Below are 23452 nucleotides of genomic sequence, written 5' to 3' on the forward strand. Positions count from 1 at the left end.
TAAATGTAATCCAAATTATCAAAAACACAGACATACCATACAATCAAGTTTTGTGTACGCAGTTTTGTTTGTGACGCGGTCAATATTTTCCACAAATAATGTTGCGTTGGTGCATTGTGACGTCATCAGTTTCTGAGGATACTGATATGGAATCGGAAAACCACACTGGTGATCCGGAAAACCGGATCACACGCTGTGAAATCCACAGTATCAAAGAACGATACATTGATGGGTATATAATAAAATAAAATATGTGTGTTTCCGGTTTCCTGACTCTACCTACCTTTTTGCTGCCGACCCTAAATATTTTATTGATGATATACATGTATATGCATGTAAAGGGAAATAAAAATACTGAATTTGGAATGTTTATCATTTTCCATTCGAGTTTCTCTGATTTACATTTCACTACTATTGATCTTCAAAATGTGTGAAAAGTATTTGCAATGTACATGTACCAGTATGTAGACCTGTATTGAAAGTGTATCAGGAACTAAGATTTCAAATAAATTGATTTGATAAAATGTTTTGCCTACCTTCCCTACCTAATTTTGTAAAGAGCGAAATAAGAAGTGCACATATATTTTATTTTGCTTAGTAAGAAAGTTTTTCTCTGAAAACTTCTAAGTCACAATGAAAATGATGATGGACAAACATACAGACAGACAGGTGCCCATAACCTTCTAATAAAAACTACCTTTATATGAAATGTTGACAGCATTATTGAAAACATCACCATGAAATTGTAATAAAGTTTATTTTAAAGGTCTGCTGACACCTTGATCTTTGACCTTGTGACCAAAAAAACTATAGATATCTTTTCTTCATCAACTACCTTTGTATGAAAGATGTATATTGATAACTTTAACATCTCGTGTGACAATAAAAGCATAGTGTAGGTATGTTGTAACCTTGACTTTATGACTCCAAAACAATGACCTTTCTATAGAATATGAAAGCTTTATGTTGAAGGCTTGTGTCACAACCAAATAAACAAAACTTCAGGTGTAATTCTTTAATTAACAACTTCCTTTATATCAAATATGAAAGGTATAATGTTGAAAACTTTTTATTTTACCATGTCGCAATGGAAGCATAGTTCAGAGATTGAAGGTTTGTTCTGAACTTTGACCTCATGACCCCAAAATTTGTCATAATCCCGACTGCGACAGACCTGGCCTCAAGACCATAAACTGAGAATAGACTTTTAAGTCTACATTTCAAATCCAGCTAACATTTGAAATGTTATTCATAAACAAGCGAAATTTTCAGTATATGTCTGTATGAAAACTTTCTTGACACAAGAGAGAATACAATGTTTGATTACATACTAGACAATGAAAAACTGTCTTCACTACACATACTAGTTTTAGAGTGTCATTCACAAAACATAGTTCATGTATAAAACTACAAGAATTGAAAGAGCAATAAAATGTGAATTATGAGTGTAAAATTCAGTCTTCATCATCATCATCTGATGGCGCAAACTGGTTGTCAAACTCCTCCTTTGAAATCTGAAGAAAACAATGAGAATAATACATTTGGTGAATAAATCAATACATTTGGTGAATAAATCAATACATTTGGTGAATAAATCACCACCCAAGTGAGTTAAGGTGACTTCACTTTAACATTGTTAAATTTTAGTGAAATCAAATAAATACTCATAATTAAGGTTTCTGGAAAAATACAAATGTTTGTCAAAAGTGTTCTATACAAGTAACTCATTGCATGTACAGAACAATGAAAACATCTTGCAAGAACCAATCTATTTTTTTTTTGTACACCTGCATAAAAATGCGGGCGTATTATGCTATACCGCTGTCGTCCGGCTGTCTCTTTAACTTTGTCTTCGCAACTCCTAAACCCTTTGGGGAATTTTAATGAAAGTTGGTACAAAGAAAGATCACAATGTGGAGCTGTGCATATTGCTGTCCAATGTTTTTTAAAGGAGTTGTGGCCCTTGGACTTAATTTTTTCTATTCAAAATACTTTTGTCTTCACAACTTCTCCTAAACCCTTTGGGGAATTTTGATGGAACTTGGTACAAAGAAAGATCACAATATTGAGATGTGCATATTACAAGGGAAATGCTGCATCACTATTTTTGAAGGAGTTAGGACCCTTGGACTTCGATTTATTTTATGCAAGTACCTTGCCTTTGCAACTCCTCTTAAACCCTTTGGGGGATTTCAATGAAACTTTATAGAACAAAGGAAGATCACAATGTGTAGATGTGCATATTACAAGGGGAATGCTATCCCACTATTTTTGAAGGAGTTACAGCCCTTGGACTTAGATTTATTTAATGCAAAATACATTGTTATTGCAACTCCAACGAAATCCTTTTGTGGATAATCCATAACTTATATTGATCCAAATTATTATCCTTGAATATGGATTTACTTGTTCAAATTCCTTGGTCAATAATGTATACAGGCATATCATGTACCGGTTTAGCTGTGCAGTATTTTTTTTTTTTAACATTTCATGAAGTCAAAGACTGGATACCGAAAGACACCAGAAATTCTACATGTATTTATTGCTAATCTTAATTAAAAGCAACATGCACAAAAAACCATTCTTAACTGAATTTTTCAAAGTTTCAAAATTATCCACACATTCAACAATGAATACAAAATTAGTAACATGGTCTAGCTGTTGTGTTCTGGAGAAGAGTTTTTTGGTCTATATTCATGTACTAAGGTATATTTGATCATCGATTCTAGCCCCATCTTATTCCTATGGTCAATGATTTGAAAACTAAACAAAACATAAAAAATTAGTCTACACAACTTGGGAATAATTTAGTGTGGTTCTGTGACTCTTGAAAAGAATATGTTTTAGCATTTCCTATATGGATCTGGGTTAGAAAAGGTCTCAGTACCCCTTGCTTGTTGTAAGAGGCGACTAAATGGGGCGATCCTTCGGATGAGCCCGCACAAACTGAGGCCTCCTTTCACACCAGGTGTGGCACGATAAAGATCCCTCCCTGCTCAAAGGCAGTAAGCGCCGAGCATAGGCCTAAATTTTGCAGCCCTTCACTGGCAATGTTGACGTCTCCATATGAGTGAAAAATTCTGGAGTGGGATGTTAAACAACATCCACCCATCCATCCTTCCTATATACATTCTCATGTAAAACTTTATGATTCTATATTTTAGCCCCACCCTAACTAGCCTCATGGGCCATGGTTTGATCAAATATTAATCTGTCCTAAATTAAAATGATTGTATATTTCAATATGACTAATGGCCAATGGCTCCTGAAAAGATTTTTAAAGATTTTCCCAATGGCATATAAGATTTAATCCCTATTGTGATGTCTAGATGACCCGAGGATGACTGCATACTACATATACTCATCCCCCTGCTGATCTTCAGCTGGAGCAGCTTGTGGTCCCTTTTTACCATCCCTCTTTTCAACGAAAAAATTGATTTATCTATTATACTTTTTGGCTGATGTATCTCCTGAGTCCTTCTTCCCTGGGATATTGGAAGATAAGGGTAGAAAACTTAAGTTTGAAATGGTCACCATTAGCCTGAAAACTACAGAATTACTACCCGAGGTCAATACTGGTAAATGAGGTAGAAAGAAAATGTTTAGTTTTTGCAGATTTTTATTAATTCATGTGAATTTCATCACCAGTCCAGTCTTGTCTTTTGGATATAATTTTCTTTGTTGCAAAATAGACTTTAAATAGAAAAGAGAAATTTGGACAACCTTGTGCTCGATATAAACTTTGGCTTTAAAAACCAGGCATTTGATGAATATCAATATAGAGATTTAACAAAATCAGACAAACCCGATTTCAAAAAATGACATTGCTTTTTAATGTTAACGAACTTTTAAGTAAAATAAAATGCCAAACCACTAAGTTAAGGTAATGATGAACATCTTGGGACATTGTAAATTGCATAATTCAATCTTTGATGTTTTACTAAATCATCTAGGGTCATGTGTCACAGCTAAAGTGGGGAGGTCCTTTACCTCCTTGAACCTGTATTGTGGCCCATTGATTTGATCAAACTGAATCTGCACTACCTGTTCAGAAGATATTTTCATATTGATATGACTGGTCCTGGTGCTCTTTAAAGGGGCATGGACACGATTTGAGCTGAAAATTTTTTAATTCAATTTTTCCATTTTTAATGTATAGAATGCTTAACTAAGACATATCTAATGGTCAGCAAAAATTTTAAATGTCAGTTGTTGAGGTATATGGGAGATACAGATCTCACAATTCTTTGTGAACAAGGCTTGTGCCATGTTTTTGTTTACATAGGTTAAATATACAAGTAAAAGTTCGTTTAAAGGAGATTTTTCAATTTACAAGTTAATTCTGAACACAATTAAATAGTTTCTAGTGTTTAGCACAAATCATTTTGTTTTACACATGCTATTTTCTATCAAGTAATCCATTAGGGCTGAAACGATTTACCGAAATATTGCTTATATCTTACCGTGCAGCAGTTTAGAAACAGTTTACTTTTGAAATTCTGACTGAACAAACATGAATGCCCTTCACCCAGTGGTTCACCTTCACCCAGTGGTTCTGGAGAAGTCGAAAATGTGAAAAGTTTTACCAACAAACGGATGACGGTCAATGGGTAATCAGAAAAGCTGACTTGAGGTTTCACCTCAGGTGAGCTAATAAGTAACATTTTGAGAAGAAGATTAAAAAAATGTTTCCCATATATTGTCATGTAAAACTTTTATTCCATCTTGTGGCCCCATCCTACCCTCTGCCGTCTGGGGCCATGACTTGAACAAACTGGTATCTGCATTACCGTAGGATGCTTGTCTATCAACAAGCTGTATACACCCTATAACACAATACCGTATACACCCTAAAACACAATACCGTATCAGTGGAATTTTTAGTGAGACACAAATTCATTTAGTCAAGTGATTTCTCTATAAAAATGGGTATACATTTGTATATATATTTAGCGAGAGCTAATTTTAGTGACTTTATAATTCCAGGAAAGATAACTATTACCTCCAATATGGTACTCAAGTTTAGCAATCTGATCACTTTAGCTAATAATACCAAAATTAAATCCTCGCTAAAAATTATGCTTATACGGTATCAATGATGAATAAAAATAAAGCTGCCAAATATTACAAGAGAAGGTCAACTAATACATACCTTTCCTTTCTTAAGTTTCTTCATAAGTTTAAGATCATCCTGAAAATCCTCTTCCTCCTCCTCTTCCAACTCTTCAGCTTTCCTTTTCTTTGAGCTTTCTTTCTGCTCCTTCCTCTTTTTTTTGCGGTCCTTTCTATCCTTCTGTTTGGACCAGGGCTGGGATCTGGGTGGCCGTCGGAATTTGGATGACTTGGGTTCATCCGACTGGATCTTGATCTGTCTTTGTTTCTCTCTGTTTTTGTCTCTATCAAACAATACATCCTCTCTTGTAATGATTTTAATTAAGAAGTGAAAGCACAATATCTTAAATGGATGTCCATGACATACAGAAAATGTATTAAAATGATCTTGTACTGTTTGCATCAACTTACTTGTAAGCAATCTTATCAAAGTCGGCCTCCACTGGGACAAAGCTCGAGACATCTTTCCCTTTCACTTCTGGCATCTTAGGAATTCGTAAAAGTCCATATCCTGTAGCGAGTTTACCAAAATCCAAGTCCTTGATTCTAAAAATAAGGCCACATTCATGTTTTGCATAAAATTGCACAAAGGACACATATGCCCTGGCTCCCTTTTCCACTAGTGCTCTGTCTTTAAGAGCAAATTTTCGTAGTTTTGGTAAGTAATTATTAACACTGTCACATGGATCCAATTTCTGTAGAAGAACTTTCTGATTGATTTTCAAGAAATTGATGTAGGTGTCCTCAGCAGGAAGGAGAAACACCAGAGCATTTCCTGTGTTGCCGATTCTGGCTGTTCGCCCACATCGATGAACGAAGAAGTTGGCTGACTTTGGCGGGTTGTACTGTAAAACCCAGTTAACCTCTGGAATGTCTATTCCTCTAGCCATCACATCACTACACACGAGTATTCCACATTCCAAAGTTCTGAATCGGGTAAAAATCTTGTTTCTCTTCTTTTTCATTTTTCCATGTAGGCATAAAACCTGCATAACATAATATATATATATATATATATATATATATATATATATATAACAGTGCTCCCTCGATATATTGTCAACTTTTGTTCAAGACGAATTTGAGCAATCAAAAGAAATACAATACTATGAAGTTATTTGGACTCCATTCTGTTAAACATGTACATTATCTTGAGTTTAATTCCGCAATTATTTGTAATTAACTTGGCCGTCAGAATACCTTGTCCAAACTGTCACACTTCACCCCACCGCTATTGAAGCACAGGTGTGATTACCAATGGGTGTTTGGCATTATTATCGAGGATAAACCCTATAAAATTTGACCATTTGTTTGTGAAAATCAGTGGCATATGGTATTATGCAGGGTTGGCATTTTAACAGGGGTGTTAACATGGGAGGAAATCTGTTTAATCTGGGGTTTTTAAGGATTTTCAGACAATAAGTGGGGGTGGCATAATGGGGGGGGGGGGGGGGGGGGGGGGGGGGACAATATATATCGAGGGAGCACTGTACATACAATGCATTCAATCCAAATAGTGTAAATCACTTATATTTTGTAAGGGTCTCGTTTCTTGCTTTTTCCAATTTATCAGGGAAACATATTTTTGCAAATGTTTCAAGTATAAATCACTGAATTTGATCATTATGTACAAAATTATTGAAAAGAACCTTATTTTCATGTCAATGGCAACTTAAGACAATCTTGCAAATTACCTAAAAATACAATATTCTTGCAAATTCAAAGTTATTTATGGTACTTTGAATCAAACTGTCAGTGTTTTCATGCAATATCATTTTTCCACTTGAATGCCTTAATTTGCTTGTCGCTATCAGAGACATATATAACAGAGATAAGCAACTCCTAAGGCGACATGTTTGCTGCTTTAAATATGTGATGGTCCCACCTATAAATCACATTTTCCTATTTATTGGTTTGATAAATTGATCTTGATTTAAGTTTATTTCTCTCCTATCATAAATTGGTATCAAACTTAACAAGTTTTGAAATGATTTGATGATCAACAAATATACTATTAACAAAAAAAGTAGGAAAATCACAAACATTTCCTGAAATCTTGCAGATTTTTCAGAGTTTGGATCATGTGTTGCCTTTTACAACTTCACTTTCATTTTAATTTGAAGTGAAATATCTCCTGAAAATATTGTTTCTTGATTGTGTTAGTGATAGGATTTGGAAGGTTTGAACTTGATATAATTCATTCTTAAGTCGGTATATGTAATTTAAATCAGTGTGTGCATTTTTATCGAAAAACGGGACTGCGAGATAATACGAGACTTGAGGAAGTTGCTAATCTCTGTTATATAAATGTCTCTGTCTCTAACAAGCAGACTTTTTTATTATAATCTAAAATTACTTACCTGTGTGTTTTTCAATAAAACTTGCAATACTTTGTAGAAGTAATCCACATCTGCACATGTGCTGAAGAAAATCATTATTTTTTCACTCTTTCTTCCTTGAATGAAATTCATCATCTGATTAAATTTTTCATCACTTTCTATGATCATATAAAAATTCTGTAATGTTGATGGTGTTCTTTGTTCAATCTTGCCATCGTCTTCTTTCTTTTCTTTTACATTAACACGTACTGGGTTTCTTAGTCCTGCCCTGATAAGGTTCTCCAGTTCATCAGTTTGAGTTGCAGAAAATAAACCAGTTCTTCGCTGCTTAGGCAGATAGCTCAGTATTGTGTTGATGCTGGCTTGGAATCCCAAATCCAGAAGTTGGTCTGCTTCATCTAGAACCAAAACTTCCAAAGACCTGACATTGGAGGCCAAATTCAACCCATGCTGAGGTTTCTCCAGCATAGCTTCAAACTTTCCTGGTGTTGCAATGATGATATTTCCTTAAATTAAAACATTTTCCATAGTGAACTAGTAATTTTTTCTATCAAATACAGTAATAATAGCCTACTAATGTATATATATATATATACCTAGTTTAATACTGAGCACTGATCATGGGTGACCAGAGAGATCAGGAGCGCGTTTTACAAAAGAACTTACGACCAACTTTACATACTGGAATATTCCCGTTTATTGTAAGATTATTCACTCCAATGTGAAACAGTAAAAAAATATCATGTTGAAAATTAAGCCTCAGAAAAGTTTTCATTCATTCATTCAAACTAATAACTGTAATACCATTTAAGACTTGCGACTTTTGTCATAAGATGTTTTGTAAAATGGGCCCCTGACTAATGATACTGAAGTCCCTGCTTTAAATACCAGTTGGCTTTTCTCATTTCCCCTAAAAAACTAACAGGTGAAACAGTCTTACACTGAAAGTCCAGAGAATGTGTGGGTATTTAGCACACTGAGAGTATGCAACAAACAAAATCAGCATGTGTGTAATATTTAGTTACTTCCGATTGTCAAATTAAAACTCCGACGGGTAATTTTTTTTTACAAGCCAGTCGGACTTTTTGCCAAGCAGATTTTACAAGTCTGACAGGAAAATCACTGGCCGCGGGCATTCGGACTACTGCTAATTTCGCAGACTGGCAACATCTGGAATGTCCATGGTGAGCAAAGTATTACCTGGGTCCTCAAAATCATACGATGAGGTTCACCATGTCACTGAACAGAAAGGACATCATTGTTTAAGTCTTCAAGTGTACAAAGCCTTACACATTTTGAGATAATTGCAATAATATAGGGCGAAGCCCTCTCACTCTCCCTATAGGTAACACGTATATACATGTTTATAATAAAAGGAAAATATAGAAAAGTAATAAAATTAAACCATACCAATGCAACTTGAAATTTTGGTTTAAATCATTAATGGCATCGATTTGAATACCGCGAGCGCATGGACATTTTGAACCTCGTGTACCCAAGTTCATGTAGTTCTGAGATGTTACATAAAATTCGTAAAAGCATGTAAATCATATTTTCTTAATCATAATCACTCCTCGAATAGTTAATGCGATTGTACCATGTCTCCTATGTTTGTGAATTTGCTAAACACTGATGCTGAACGACGTCACAATGCACTATTTACATCAATTATGTTATGTTTCCCACGTTCAATGAATAGGCAGATCAAATGTCTAAAGTTAGGATGCTTTGCAGCGGTTTTCCCCTTATATAACTGGTACCGATAAACGGTACCAATCCCAAATGTCGTTGATTTTTTCCAATTTTGAGACTAAAAATTCCCAATTCACTTGCCAAAAAATAGACCGCTGACATCGTAATTTACTTTGTCTGAAACGTTGTATGAGTTAACTAAAATGTTCACTTCCGGTATTAAATCGAAAGTACAGTGCGCATGTTGTAGAGCTACGATGATTCTAGAACGAGCCTACGATGATTCCTAATCTAGCTGAGATCATTTGCTGATACATTCAGAGTTGTCGAAATTTTTAAATCATTGTCAGACATTTGGTCTGACAGAGTTAAAGGTTCTGTCAGACCGGACAAAGTTTTGTCAGACCAGATACATGTACCTTGTATTATATAGAAAGAACGAAGAAAAATGATCTGCCTTAAATTGTTTTAACAGCAATGCATCCCCTACTCATAATATCCAGCCAAATACAATCAGTTTTCCAACCATCTTGGAACTCGTGAACATCACGGAAGCCTTTGTAATTTTCTAAGTGGTCCAGGTTCAGCATTTTTTTCCCTTTTCTTACCAAGTTTGTTTTATGTCCCGTTAGGAATTTTCCCCTCATATTGAGATGTGACCAGCTGTAGGTGAAACACCACAAATTTAGACCTATGCTTTGTACTTTGATTCAAGGCTGTAGTAGTGAGGGTTCTTTAACGTGTATCTTAAAACCTGCCGCAACATTGGAGGTCATATCCGAAAGACCTCTCACTGCTAAATGTCGAGCATTTGGCGAAGATATATTTACTTCTTAGGTTTGACGTGGCCATGGCACAAGCAGAACTCAAACTCACGACCTTCCAGTTACGAAACGAACAGTCTACAACTGAGCTACCACGACCAGTCTTTTCTTCCCGGGTAGAGAACTTTTCATAAATTTGATCGACCGTGCGGCCATGTTGTTTGAGTGACCTTCACTTGCGCATCTCGAACCTAAGCTCTAAAATAATCGGATTACATCCGATATTTTCAAGCGGTCATTTGGACCGACATTTTCTAGAAAATTATCGGTCCAGCAAAAATTTTACTGGCCTTGCCAACAGGACCAACACTTTTCGACAACTCTGTACATTGGTAGAAAATTCCCAATTTGTTCGATTTTGATGCTATTTTTCCAACTGAATGGGTCCTGGTACCAGTAGGTAGAAAAAAACCTGCTGCTTTGATAGAGCTCTGTCCTCACATGTTAGGTGCAAACTTTAGGATATTTTTTGCCCTGTTATGGTTATAGATTCCAATGCCAATACTTTTTGCTTCGTCCTCAAAAACGGTCATGCCGTAAGACATATTAAAGCCCTCTCTAAGTCTAAAAGGAAAATGTTACTGGAACTCAGTTAGATATCACACTGAGAGAATACTAAAAACTGCTGAATCTAAATGTGGAGAATGTGTTGCATTTAGAAGCAGAATTAATGCAAGTTTGTTTTCATTTATGAACTCTCAGCACTGGTCACATCTTAACAGTAGCACTGTTGAGATTTCATCATAACACATCTAATCCTCTTTACTTACCACCGTTAGTCTTGAATTTTTCTGCATCTTTGACATGATTTTCACCTCCTATCAGTAACCATGAAGTCAGATCGGGGATAAATCTAAGAAAGTTTGACAGAACCTCATTAATCTGTGTAGCAAGTTCTCTTGTTGGAGTAATTATGACGGCACCTATTTCTGTTTTGGACCAGCTACCACGTTTTTTCAGGATTTCCAGTACAGGCACCAGGAAAGCTAGTGTTTTCCCACTTCCTGTCACTGCCTCTGCTGCTACATCTTTATTACTCAAAAATAATGGGATACATGTCGTCTGCACGGGCGTTGGATATATAAATCCCTCGTCAGAGAGCGACTGGTAGATCACGTCACTCAAAGTTATGGGTAAATCTCTCCACGTGGTTTCTGTCATTTCTGTGCATTTCAAAGCGGATATTCAACTTACACAGTAATTGAAAAACCCGAGAATAAAACAGATAAATACGAAATTAAAAAAAAAGGATTTTTAATCGAAGTAGACCTTACTCACTATTCGGGATGTACGAGTTCAAAAGAATTTGTGATGAGTAAATCAATTAAACAAATTATCTATTTTATATCATCACATACTATTTCCGGAAAAATATAATAGACGATTTTAATTTTATACTTGTTATGCCGTCGTTTTTACCTCTTTGTACAGAAGATTACCGCGTTATTGTTCTGACCCGGGAGAGAGAGAGAGAGAGCGATGTTGTTTTGTTATTGTTAATTTTCATTTGGTATTTATTATACTGTTTATTAGATTTCTTTCCTCTCCGCGTAAATTGTTCAATGTAAATACTCTATGCTACACATATTTCTCCAGTTCCGAATACCTGGAATATTTTGCCGACAGCTTGCAGCGACGGCTTCAAATTCAATGATGAACTAAAAGTTAAAACTACTCATCGCATCGTTGAAGAACCGTCAGTTTAATGTACAATTTAGTGGATATTAATTTAAAAAGTAAAATAACATTGAATAAATGTTCCAATCAAGTTTAAAGGTGTCGAAAATACGCTGACTCGGTCATTTGATATGCAGTGATTTTTTTTCATGCAAGGTTCTTCACAAAATAGTTGAAAGCTTAAGTAACCAGTAACAATGAATTGAAATTCTTCATTATACGGATTTCACTGGGCACACAGAGCAGACTCCTTTTAAAAATCCTATTTTGGGACTTGACATTTTAGAAATCCTATTTTAGAACCAGACTTTCAGCAAATATTAAGCAATGTTAATGTTTCATTTACATTACATTTGTTTATGATACAGATTTCTGAATTATTGATTACTTTTTGGTAGTATCCCAATTTCTTGAGCCTCAAGATGGATACAACTTCAAATCCAACCACAAATGCAGAAATGCCACCACCTCAGACCAAAGAGGTTATAAAAAATGACAAAGGTACCTGAATCCCATTTTCAACGCTTTAGATAATGAATTTAAATGAACAAAATCACTAGATTGAAATTTTTATATTTCTAGCTGTAGTGGAGATTTTGGATTCTGATTCTGACGGTGATGAACCCATCTATAAGTTCAATTTTTATATTTCTAGCTGTAGTGGAGATTTTGGATTCTGATTCTGATGGTGATGAACCCATCTATAAGTTCAATTTTGACATTGAGGATCTAATTGCATCTACGCTAAACGAGTTTGGAGATCCAGAGAAAAATGAAGAATCGCCAAAAATTACCCAAGCACTCACTGATCTTAGTGGACAGATTAAGGGAATTGAGAGTAAGCTTTCCAAATAAATTTATTTGTACTTTTATGATGAAAACTGGTTTTATTTCTGACCTTTTTGGAAAGGAGGCATTGTGTTCTAATGTGTGTACAGGTAGTGCATGCTTAGATATTTGAAATATACAAAGACACAATATTGTTTGCAGGAAAACAGAAGGAAATTGAAAAGATCTTTAGTAATTGTGAGGAAAGATTAAGAATTTATCAACAAGAGCTGGAGGAGGCAGATAAAGAGGAAATGTAAGAACATATATTTCTTGATAGCAAAGAGAGAAAGATAGACTGTAGAGAGATTTATTTTATCATTCGATGAATGCCGATATTTAGGGCTTTTGGGTGAGCAAGACCACAAAATTAACTGATTAGCAGACTACAGTTTCTCTTTGTGTACAAGATTCTAGATCTACTATATTTTTTATTATTAGAACATTCAGTAAAAAATATTTAAAGGGGTTTCTATTTTGATATATGAAATATAAAATACTATTGAAAGAAATGTTTTGCTAAAATGAAAATATACAAATGTAAAAAAAACCAAAACAATTTCATATGTGTTAGTAATATCCTAAATATCGTATGTATGAGGAACAAAATAAGGTGTCAGATATAATAAGAATTAAATGTGTTTATTTACTATTTAAATACTTATTTCTTCCTTGGATTGTGAATCACTCAAATTCAGATGATGAAACACTTACTGCATACATTCACCTATGCAGTGATGGGCATTTATCCCACAAACTGCATGTAACTACAGACTTAGTTTGATCAGCAACCATGGCAGTAGTCTAGTGGACTTCTAAAACTTCAGTGCACATATCTGACTTTCTTCCTGACTAAATTTTCAACATTCTATAAGATCGAGTTGGTTTATGGAAGAGTCAGACCAAATGTTTAGTGACACGCCTTCTGTTTTGACCAAAGACAGTTTGATTTGACTTTGACTCTAGTTACTAAAGTTGATGTTCAAACCAGGCCAAATTTATTTCCCACCTTACTAGTTAACTAGTTACGAAGTGTTATCTAAAGGGAAATAACTCTGGACACATCTTGAAATGTGATAAGGTCCAAGCTAAAAGCTATCCAATTGTATCAAACCCAGAGCTTTGGAGCTATTTTCTACTGCATTATTTTCCCCATGGAGAATGCAAGTTTTCATCTGGTATTACATTGTTATAATATTTGATTATTTGTTTCAGTATCTCTGAAACTTTGTGATTTTAATCTCACTAGATACCAGCTCTCCATTCATCTTCAGAGATACAATGACAAGCCTTGTTTGTAGACCTTGCAATAAGTTGTGTCTATCACCAAGAACTGGCAGACCAGTCAATATCACACCTGTAACTTATTTCATGCTGATGCGATCCCGGTTCCATTGTTCAATCTTTCAATCAAATATTCGCTGTATGTTGGAGACTATGGTAGTCACACACTTGGAGACAAATTTTGAAAGATTTCTAGGTTCAATAGTTCATTCACTGATTGTTTAAAAATCAAGTGTCCTGCAATTGCGAATATTTGTCAGTTGTTTCCCCTATTTCAAACATAGGTGTCGCAAGACTCGTGCACCACCTGTGATTAAGGGCGAGTAATTTGAAGTTTTATTTGCCATTGTTTTGAAGTGACAGAACAGGAAGTTCATTCCGGTTTGCGATGAAATAACAGACCAATAATAATAAGACATATCTAGTTCAAAGTCTGATATGTACTGTCAAGATTATTTATCAAGGAATGAAACCATGAGGATCAAATTATTGAAATGAAAAACTGGTTTATATGCATGGATATGTGAGAAAATTTGGGGAATTGAAAAAAAAAATTTTTTTGCAAATGGCTTTCACTAATGGTGAACACGCAATGAAAAATACAATATTCTAAAACGACAGACTGTAGACATTTTTTTACTTATTAGAAGTGATGAAGAATCAAGTGTGAGGTAAACATTAAATGAGTTTGTTTTTTCCTTGGAGAATGCAAGCTAACACTTTATAGAATGCAATCTAACACGTTTCATTTCATGTTACAAATCTATGCACACTCTCGGAATGGCGCAGGAATACGGGTTGTCAGTTTGATTGTGAAATTGAATTTTCTGAAGGTTTTTAAGTGACTTTGTTGCCAATACATGTCACAGTAATTAATACATTTTTTGTAAAACGGAAGTAATTCATTCAGTTCAATCCATTCACATTGATTAATGATGATTGAGTATACGGACAAGACTGAGAATATGAAATTTTGTTTCCAATTGAAATTCTTGATGTTAATTATTGTGACGTGTGACTTGTTTGAGTCCTTTAATGTCTACAGGGTATTTTGTCTGTCTATTTTTGTTCTATATGGCATGGGGTTTTCAGCATGTAGAGATGAGATTAAAGTAGGTATGATTTATACTGAGATACATATACATTATGGATTTGGTTAATTTAATTCCCCACTCCCCTTGCATCTAGAATACAAAATTATTGAATTCCTGTTACTTACAGATAATTTGTATAGAAATTGAAGTATTTATTTCAAACATGATGAAAAGTTGATGATAATGAATTTTGATAAATTACGTAAGGGCTATTCCAGAAATAAATACATGGGGGGGTCGGGAGGCACCTTTTGTATATACCAAGCACCCATAAAAAAAAAATAAAAAATTACCCCATGACCCATCAAATTGATAAACTCATTTTACAATGACCCATCTAATTAAAAAAAAACTAACCAGACCCACCACAAAAATATTTTTAAAAATGAAAACGGTACAAATCTCGCGAGGTTTTCGGGACAAACATTCTAGTCAATGACGCGGTAATGCCTGTGCGACATTGTATCACAGTAGTTCTGAAGAAACGATGTCACATCAACAATCAAAGGCATCTATGGCGGGAATGTTGGAAAGATTGGGAGTCCAAACGATGCTATTATCATGAAATGGGTATGGATATGTTTTTCCACGAATCGTTCGTCTTCTAATGGAGCCCGCGCCCGGAGGCCTCTATATCACCATCACACTGACTGATAAATATAACGCATCGGTACCCTCGTATAAATCAACTAAGGTTTGCCTATTTTTATTAGAAAACGGAATACCTATTGGTTTCAAAATATTCCCAAAATCGATGCACTGTAAACTGTAATAATCTACAGAACAGAGTTCGCCGCCATCACGTCCAAAGGATAGTTGGTAAAATGGGTAGTAAAAACCGGGCCGGGCCGGGTCAGATCACCTTCGTTATCCGAATTTTTTAGTTTTCTTAATTGATATGTCATTGTTTCCTTTGAAACTTACGGAATATATTCTAAATGATATATTTAGTCTCCGCCACAAATTTTAGCACATAATATTACCTATAGGTAAGGAATTCAATGATTATATGAAATATGGTTGGTAAAATGGGTAGTGAGACCAAAACACACATTATTGCATGTTTTCTGTATAATATGCATCTGCTGCTGAAAACCTAGCATTTTTTCAATTCACATAGAGTTGAATTTGATACTTAATGCATTATTTGACCATTTATATGCCTTTTATCTTAATTATCGGCGATTTTTCCAAACCTGGGCCAAAAGGAAACCGGATGCGGTCGACCCGGGCCGGCGTTATTTATTCCGATTTAATTGTTAATGCTTTGATTAATTAACCAATAATAATGGTCCTAAAAAATATCACCGACTGATAAATTATGCCTACTTTATGAATATTTAAACTGAAGATAGAGTTAAAAGAGGATTATATGGAGAGCAATTAATCACTATGTATACCCTGCCTGATTAAAATAAAAATAATAAAAAATGGTAATTTATTAAAAATTAAAATCATTTTAACCATACTGATTATGATATGTGTAATAATGACTTAAAATATTGTATTTATAGTGCTAGTATTCATTTCTTCATAAATAAAAGATATATAATATTTAAAAACATCTTAAAACATCGAGATATGAAGTGTGCATATATTCATAATATAAAATGATGGTATTATATACATATATATCTAATTTTTAAATGAAACAATTAACAACACAGTATATGTACATAAATTTTATTTTCAAAATGGCACTCAAGTAAGTCTGCATATAAGTTAAATTTGAGGATCATGAAAATTGCAATTTTGGTAGGCCTTCCTGCTCTACATCACTATGCATTTAGTTTTTCTTACATATATATGGTGGTAGAGAAGAAGATTGTTGAAAATTATTCAATTCTGTGGCAGTTTTTGCCCTGCCTTTAAGGCTAGTCCTGAAGTTTACCATTTATGTCCCCTTTGTCCCAAAGATGCTTCATACCAAATTTGAAAGGAATTGGAATGATCATACTTATCAAGAAGTTAAAAATGTTCAATTGTTAACGCACGATGACAGACGACAAGCAATTGCAATGTCACCCGAGACCTAAAAATCGTAGAAACGTCTTTTTACATAGTTTCTACCATTTAATAAATCGTAGAAACGATTATTTTTATTTTTTCTGCTAGGTTACTATTGGCACGAATATACCGTCGTAAGTAACTTAATGATAGTTAGGTTAAAATTTAAATTAAAAAGATGGTTCTTATGAGGATACCTCCAAGTGGTAAGAACCGTGCAATGTCACGTTTCATGAGATCGTGCACATAATAGCTAACATCCTCATTTTATTCGGAATTTTAATATCTGGCCCGGGTTACCGTATCCGGTTTCCTTTTGGCCCGGGTTTTAATAAATCGTGAATATTAAATATATAAGACTCGCATAACAAGTGCTATAGCATTTTGGTGATGAATTATCATAATATTAATCTAAATCGTGTTGTTTCATTGTTGTGTCACATAGTTCAACCGTAATCACAGAAAAATGTGTATTTTCCCTCGCTACCCATTTTACCAACCTGAAATAAACAAACATTGATATTTTCACAGTGAAGCAAAATTATGCGGTATTTTTTGTAGCGAAGATCCAATGTATCATCCAGATTATGATTAAGAAGTTTCACACCAAACAAAAATAAAATAACAAAGAAAACTAAAATATTCGGATTACGAAGGTGATCTGACCCAGCCCGGCCCGGTTTTTACTACCCATTTTACCAACTATCCGTCCAAAGGGACCCTACTAAACGCGCCTCTAATTTGAAGAGTACCGTAATGGAAAGTTATGCGCTGCAAAGAGCGACAACTCGAATAGTTCTATGTTACTTCCAATTTCCGATTTCGAAAGCACGTTTTCAATTTTCCCTCCGACGTTTTGTAACCAACACGACAAGAGCGACAATAAAAATATTCTGAAAACTCAACACCCACGTGGCACAAAATAAAACAATAGAAACTACCCACTACCCATAATAAATATTTTTTTAACAGTCCAACCACGGACCAAATAAAATATGAAAAAATACGACCACCCACACAAAAAAATATCATTTGCCGCCCGACCCCCCCATTTTATCATTTCTGGAACAGCCCTAATTTAATAATCTCAAGATTTAAGTAATAGCTACCCTTTGTCTTCAGATTTGAGGATGCTATTGCTTACATGAATGTTGCAAACTGAGTTTTGCGATAAAACATGTTCAGGACCATTAGATAAGCATTAACTTCCTCAAAACTGAAGGCAAAGACTAATCACTCTAATGCAATTTGTTTGATGTTTGTTTACACCCTTATTATGTTAATTTTTGGGTGGGGGTGGGCGGGGGGTAAATATGCTGAGAAGTGTTTGTATTTGACCCTTTTTGTCATTTTATTATGATGTCACAGTTGAAAGCTATGCTTCTTGCATTAGCTAGTTAATATTGGCTGATTACAATGCAGTTGAATTGGGATTAAAGATAACAGATACCCCAGGCCAGTTAATCAAAGATATAGTAAAGCTCATTTTCGTGATTTTTTTTCTCTCACCTTAAATCATCAGATTTCTTTCCAACTATTCATTAACTTTAAAATGATTGCATGTTTGTCAAAATTTACACTAGGAGCCAACTTGTATATCAGATTGAATTTTTATCCACTTGGAAGCAAAAATTCAAGGGATGTAATTTGAAGATTATAATGGTTTTAAATTTGGAAATAAATACAGATAAACGCATAAAATTGTTATTATTTACAGAAAATGACTTGTTTTGAGTCAAATGGACTCATTTTTATTCTTTTGAAATATTTTAAACAAAGCGACCTTTACTATCCCTTTAATGAACATGTGAGGACAGTTTGTTACAGTAAAGCTTATAGATTGCTTCAGTCGACAATGTTTTGTTCAGTAACATTCAAGGCGATGTTGAAAGCTCTCTAATGCTTATGATAAACATTGTACTGATTCAGTAATATACAAGGCGATGTTGAAAGCTCCCTAATGCTTATGATTAACTTTGTACTGAATGGAAGGTTGAAAGAAGTGGCAGCTGAGATGGAAGCGAGGGAGGCTGCTGAAGCCAATGCTAAGAATGAAGAAACTGACTCAGACGATGATGTCCAATTCATCGCTTCTTCCTTTGATCCAGAAGTTGCGGCTAAAAATAAGAGGTATATTCACTTTTATATATTTTATATAAAAACTTAATACAATGGTACATTGTAAAGAGTGCATGAACCCTATTGATTTTGAGGTCACTTAGTTAAGGATCAAACTTTACATAGTGATATATTGCTTCCTCTATATTTTGAGTATCACTTCCATGATTGACACCCAATATGGTACATCTTAAGGAGTAGATAACTCTATCCTTATTGATTTTGGTGTCACAAGCTCAAAGGTTAAGGGTAAAACTGGACATAGTAAGATATTGTCTGCTCAATGTCTTGAGAACCCTCTCCTTGTGGACATCAGACTTGTACACTGATTCTGCCTAAGGAGTAGATGATTCCTATTGCTTTTGAGGCCACAATGTCACGACCCAGATTTATATTTAATACTCCTTGTTTAAGAAACATTTATGCTTTTCTCGGTCTGATTTGGAAGAAGTTTTTATGAAGATATAGTGGAAGACTGTCAATTAAATGATCCATGTGTATAACCCATTACAATGCACCCACTGCCGCGTTGGTCTAGAGGTTAGAGCGTTCGTCCTGCATGCGGAAGATCGGGGTTCGAATCCATTCTTCGACAGACTTAAGTTGTTAAAACAGGTAGTGACAGTTCCATCGCCAAATGCTCGGCATCAGGTGTGAATGTCACAGGTCCTTGGAGATGACCTTAAAACAAGTGTCACAGTAGGTGTGGCACGCTAAAGAGCCCTCACTGTTCAATGGCCATAAGTGCTGAGCAAAGGCCTAAATTTGAAGCCCTTCACCGGTCTTGATGACGTTTCCATATGAGTGAAAAATTCTCAAGAGAGATATTAAATAATATACAATCAATCAATAAATTTTGCACCACAGGGGGCATACATGTACTTGTTTCTGAAACATTTCTTGTTTCTTCAGACTTCAAGTGTTGAAAATTCCACCAGGCTCTAACCAGAAATGTTCTTCTCCAACTCTGGCTAACCTGAGACAGGCTTTGACAGGTGCAATTAACGATTCCATCAATCAGCAACAGCAGGGGAGCAGCACTCAGGTATCGTATCCATAGATACACGTAAGTCTGGATACAATGTAATACAGCATGTTAAGTATCATATCCGTAGATACACATACATTTGTAAGTCTGAATACAATGTAATGCATGTCGGTTTTCGTATCCATAGATACACATAAGTCTGGATACAATGTAATACATGTCAGATATCGTATCCATAGATACACGTAAGTCTGGATACAATGTAACATATGTCAGATATCGTATCCATAGATACACGCAAGTCTGATTACAATGTAACACATTTATGTCTAAATTGGTAGTGATCTTCAATTAAACAATGAAAACACTTTTTTTGTTGTTTTATCAGGTGATGAAGGTAGTTAGTATTGCAGAAAAAAATCATAACCTCTGTTAGCGGGTTACGCAAATTATTCTGCAGTGATTACTACCTTCTTCACGCAATAAAACAACAAAGAGACATTTTATTGTTTATATTTATATTTTTCTGTATTTTTTTTTTTTAATATAGACTAGATTTAGGTACTAAAATATCATCTTCGACCATTTTGTTACTTTAAACGGAACAGTCAATACAATCTTTAACCTTGGCAATGCTCCATATTTTGTAATGATTACACGGATAGGTTGTACAAAAAACCTGGATTGAACTAGTTTGCAACAAACATGTATTCATTGTCCATGATAAAAGCAATGTTAATTTTAAAACAAATTCAGTTTAATAATGTAAATATTACATGTTGAATTTTGTTTTTAAGTAGACATTGGTGTGCTAAAGATACAACCTTAAAATCATTAGAAATGATTAGAAATCAAACTATCATGCCACAGAGAGAAATTGATGATGTTACTATATATGAATGTCGCTGGAATTCTATTATTTTAAGTTATGAATGTCACCACCATTTACATTAGTGGGAAGATGATTGGGTTTAGATAAGAAATAAATATGCATGTATATTTTAATGATGATTTATATAAAGGAGTAACAGGATGCACAAATATTTTGTTTGTTTCTGATGGTGAAATATACTTTTAGAAGGTCTGTATATATACAAAATTTTTTCATTAATTTTTTTTTTAACCGTATAAATGTATTTTGTGCGTCAGTAGGGAAAATGTGTTGGTACTTCATCATCATGTTAACTCTGGAATGTTTTTAATTTAGCCCTCAACAAAGAGTTCGTCAGTACTATCCAGTGCACAGACTAGGGTGGCATATCATGAGCTGGCATTGTAAGTAATGGTGCAATGTTCTAAAGAGAGAGAGAGAGCAACTTTTAACCGATGATTTCTGATACAGTCATCAGCTTACTAAAGAAGCTAGAATTTCATGTGAGCTGTTTTTATGAACAATGAAGTTTGTCTGTAGTCTGAATTTGTTCATCTCGACACTCCTTATTCTGTTAGTGTTTACTTTCTTCAGAACCAAATTTGGCATGAGCGATCTTCGGTTAAAGAGGATTCAGGTCTCACCTTTTCCAGAGAGACATAACTTTAATATAGTGGAAATAGGAAAGGGTTATATCAAAAGACTTCTTTAAGACTATGATTTTAGATATGACAAAATTTAATGAAAGTCTGATTATATGTTGTATAGATTAAAAAATTCTTCCAAGAGTCATTTTAGGAGCAAAAGACTACAGTTTATTAAATTTGATTAATGTGCTGGTATCATTGATTCGAGTAAATTCAAGTAATCATCTTTTTTGGGGTCGTGACTAGACCAAAAATTTTACATACAGGTAGAACTCCATGTAAGAAAATTCTGGTTTTTTTTTATTAATATATTTTAAGATTTTCTTAAGAACAAATTTTCATGTACATGTAGTGTGTATTGGAATTGTTCAGATCATTGCTTTTAGCAGGAATGGACAGTTTTACATAGGGATAAACACATCCAAGATTCATGTATGTGAACATGTACAATTAGTTTGTACAAATTATGGAACCAGGGACCATGGAAGGGAACCAGCTAATGTTTTACCGTACCTAAGAATATATGAAAACTTTAATTTTCTAAAGCATCATTTTGGAAAATTTACTTATGAAATTTTATACGCACATTTGGCATGCTTCGATCTGTAGATATCAGACGAATCTGATTCGTAAATATAAATCCCACATTTAAGTGTTACAATATTGTCTGACTGAGGCATATTGAGTTTAATTTCATTTTAATAACATTAACGAAATATGTTTAATTATTTTCGGAAAACTCTGTTAGACTGGAAAAATTTTCTGCTGACTGGTTGAAATTATACCCCATCAGTCCGACTGGACTGGTGATATAAAAAGTTGGCTTCAAGCCCCGGTGAGCTGTATGGTCCTGTCTTTAATTTTGTTGACTAACATTCTCCTTATTTTTCATTGTTTGATAGAGATGTTAAGGTGGGAAGCAAGGTGCTTGGAAAGAAACACAATGACATTTGGTACAAAGGTACAGTGGCGGACATGACAGATGAGCAGGACGTGGCTAATGTAATTATATCTGGATGTTAATTTGTACTCGGAATTGGAATCCATCATTGTGAATCACCATCTTTTTTTTCAGGATCGTATCTCTTTAACTTTACTTTATATTGAGTTTATGTTAGATATATCATACTTTCAAAGAGACCATTTTCATTAGATTGTTGATCAAGTTTTTATAAACAGTTACGGTGTATCATTTTCCTAGCATTTAATCATGTTTTTTATATGCCCGTCAAAGACGGGATGTATTATGGTATGGCTCTGTCCGTCCGTCTGTCTATCCAGACCTTGTGGGCAGGATACAGACAGAACTGTAAGCTCCAGGATTTTACAGACCAATTCGTTGGGGCAAGGACCATTAAACTTGGTACACATACAATGTACATCTTATGCCAAGTGAAAATATTACATAGAGAGTACATGATTGGTCTTGTTTTTCAATGCAAAGAAAGTATGTCACACTCTGATGATTGCTGATACTACTTGAAGGCAAGTTCTACAATCATGGTGTAAGAAAAACTCCCTATATTAGCTTTTCACGGGCATATTATGTACCGTTGGCGGTACTCTTGTTTGATCTATTACGATGTATCATTTTTCTAGCAGTCAATCATGATTTTATGAATGGTTACGGTCTATCATTTCCTAGCATTCAATCAATTTTTTTAAATCTGTTATGATACATTATTTTCCTAGCAGTCAATCATGTTTTTTTGAACGGTTATGGTACATAATTTTCATAGCAGTCAATCTGTTTTGAACGGTTGCAGTATATCATTTTCCTAGCAGTCGATCGTGTGTTGTTTTTTTTAACTCGTTCCTATCAGAATTGATCATGTGCGGACTTATTTGTTCACAGAGGGATTACACTGTGAAGTTTGATGGCAAAGGAAAGAAGACACTGAGGGCTCTAAACTGCGCTTTTAAGGACCCACTGAGTAAGCCAGTGGCCGTGGGAACCAGGGTGGTCGGTAA

General features: G+C 34.6%; 2 protein-coding genes across 14 annotated transcripts in view; one reads left to right on the forward strand and one right to left on the reverse strand.

Moving 5' to 3' along the window:
• Nucleotides 1–566: 566 nt before the first annotated feature.
• LOC125646991 (ATP-dependent RNA helicase DDX55-like) lies at nucleotides 567–11169 on the reverse strand. Its single transcript, XM_048873690.2, has 5 exons — nucleotides 10738–11169; nucleotides 7473–7957; nucleotides 5524–6098; nucleotides 5153–5396; nucleotides 567–1514 (listed from the first exon to the last, which is right to left on the reverse strand). Exons 1-5 carry the CDS (start codon nucleotides 11126–11128, stop codon nucleotides 1455–1457), a joined length of 1755 nt encoding a protein of 584 aa, XP_048729647.2. The 5' UTR covers nucleotides 11129–11169; the 3' UTR covers nucleotides 567–1454.
• Nucleotides 11170–11378: 209 nt separating this feature from the next.
• The window catches only part of LOC125646988 (histone-lysine N-methyltransferase SETDB1-like), a 61219-nt gene continuing 49145 nt past the window's right edge, over nucleotides 11379–23452 (forward strand). For 8 of the 13 annotated variants that reach the window (XM_056141028.1, XM_056141035.1, XM_056141030.1 and 5 more), the window contains exons 1-10: nucleotides 11382–11477; nucleotides 12043–12145; nucleotides 12300–12482; nucleotides 12635–12728; nucleotides 14404–14427; nucleotides 18850–18987; nucleotides 19888–20020; nucleotides 21171–21238; nucleotides 22384–22483; nucleotides 23337–23448. In XM_056141028.1, the coding sequence (XP_055997003.1) occupies nucleotides 12067–12145; nucleotides 12300–12482; nucleotides 12635–12728; nucleotides 14404–14427; nucleotides 18850–18987; nucleotides 19888–20020; nucleotides 21171–21238; nucleotides 22384–22483; nucleotides 23337–23448 (931 nt within the window). In that variant the 5' untranslated portion in view covers nucleotides 11382–11477; nucleotides 12043–12066. Of the gene's footprint in view, nucleotides 11664–12042; nucleotides 12146–12299; nucleotides 12483–12634; nucleotides 12729–14403; nucleotides 14428–18849; nucleotides 18988–19887; nucleotides 20021–21170; nucleotides 21239–22383; nucleotides 22484–23336; nucleotides 23449–23452 lie in introns of all 13 variants that reach the window. The other 5 variants (XM_056141034.1, XM_056141038.1, XM_056141027.1 and 2 more) reach the window with 4 other exon arrangements.

This window comes from Ostrea edulis, chromosome 6 (genome assembly GCF_947568905.1).
Source record: "Ostrea edulis chromosome 6, xbOstEdul1.1, whole genome shotgun sequence".
NCBI classification, from domain to species: Eukaryota; Metazoa; Mollusca; class Bivalvia; order Ostreida; family Ostreidae; genus Ostrea; species Ostrea edulis.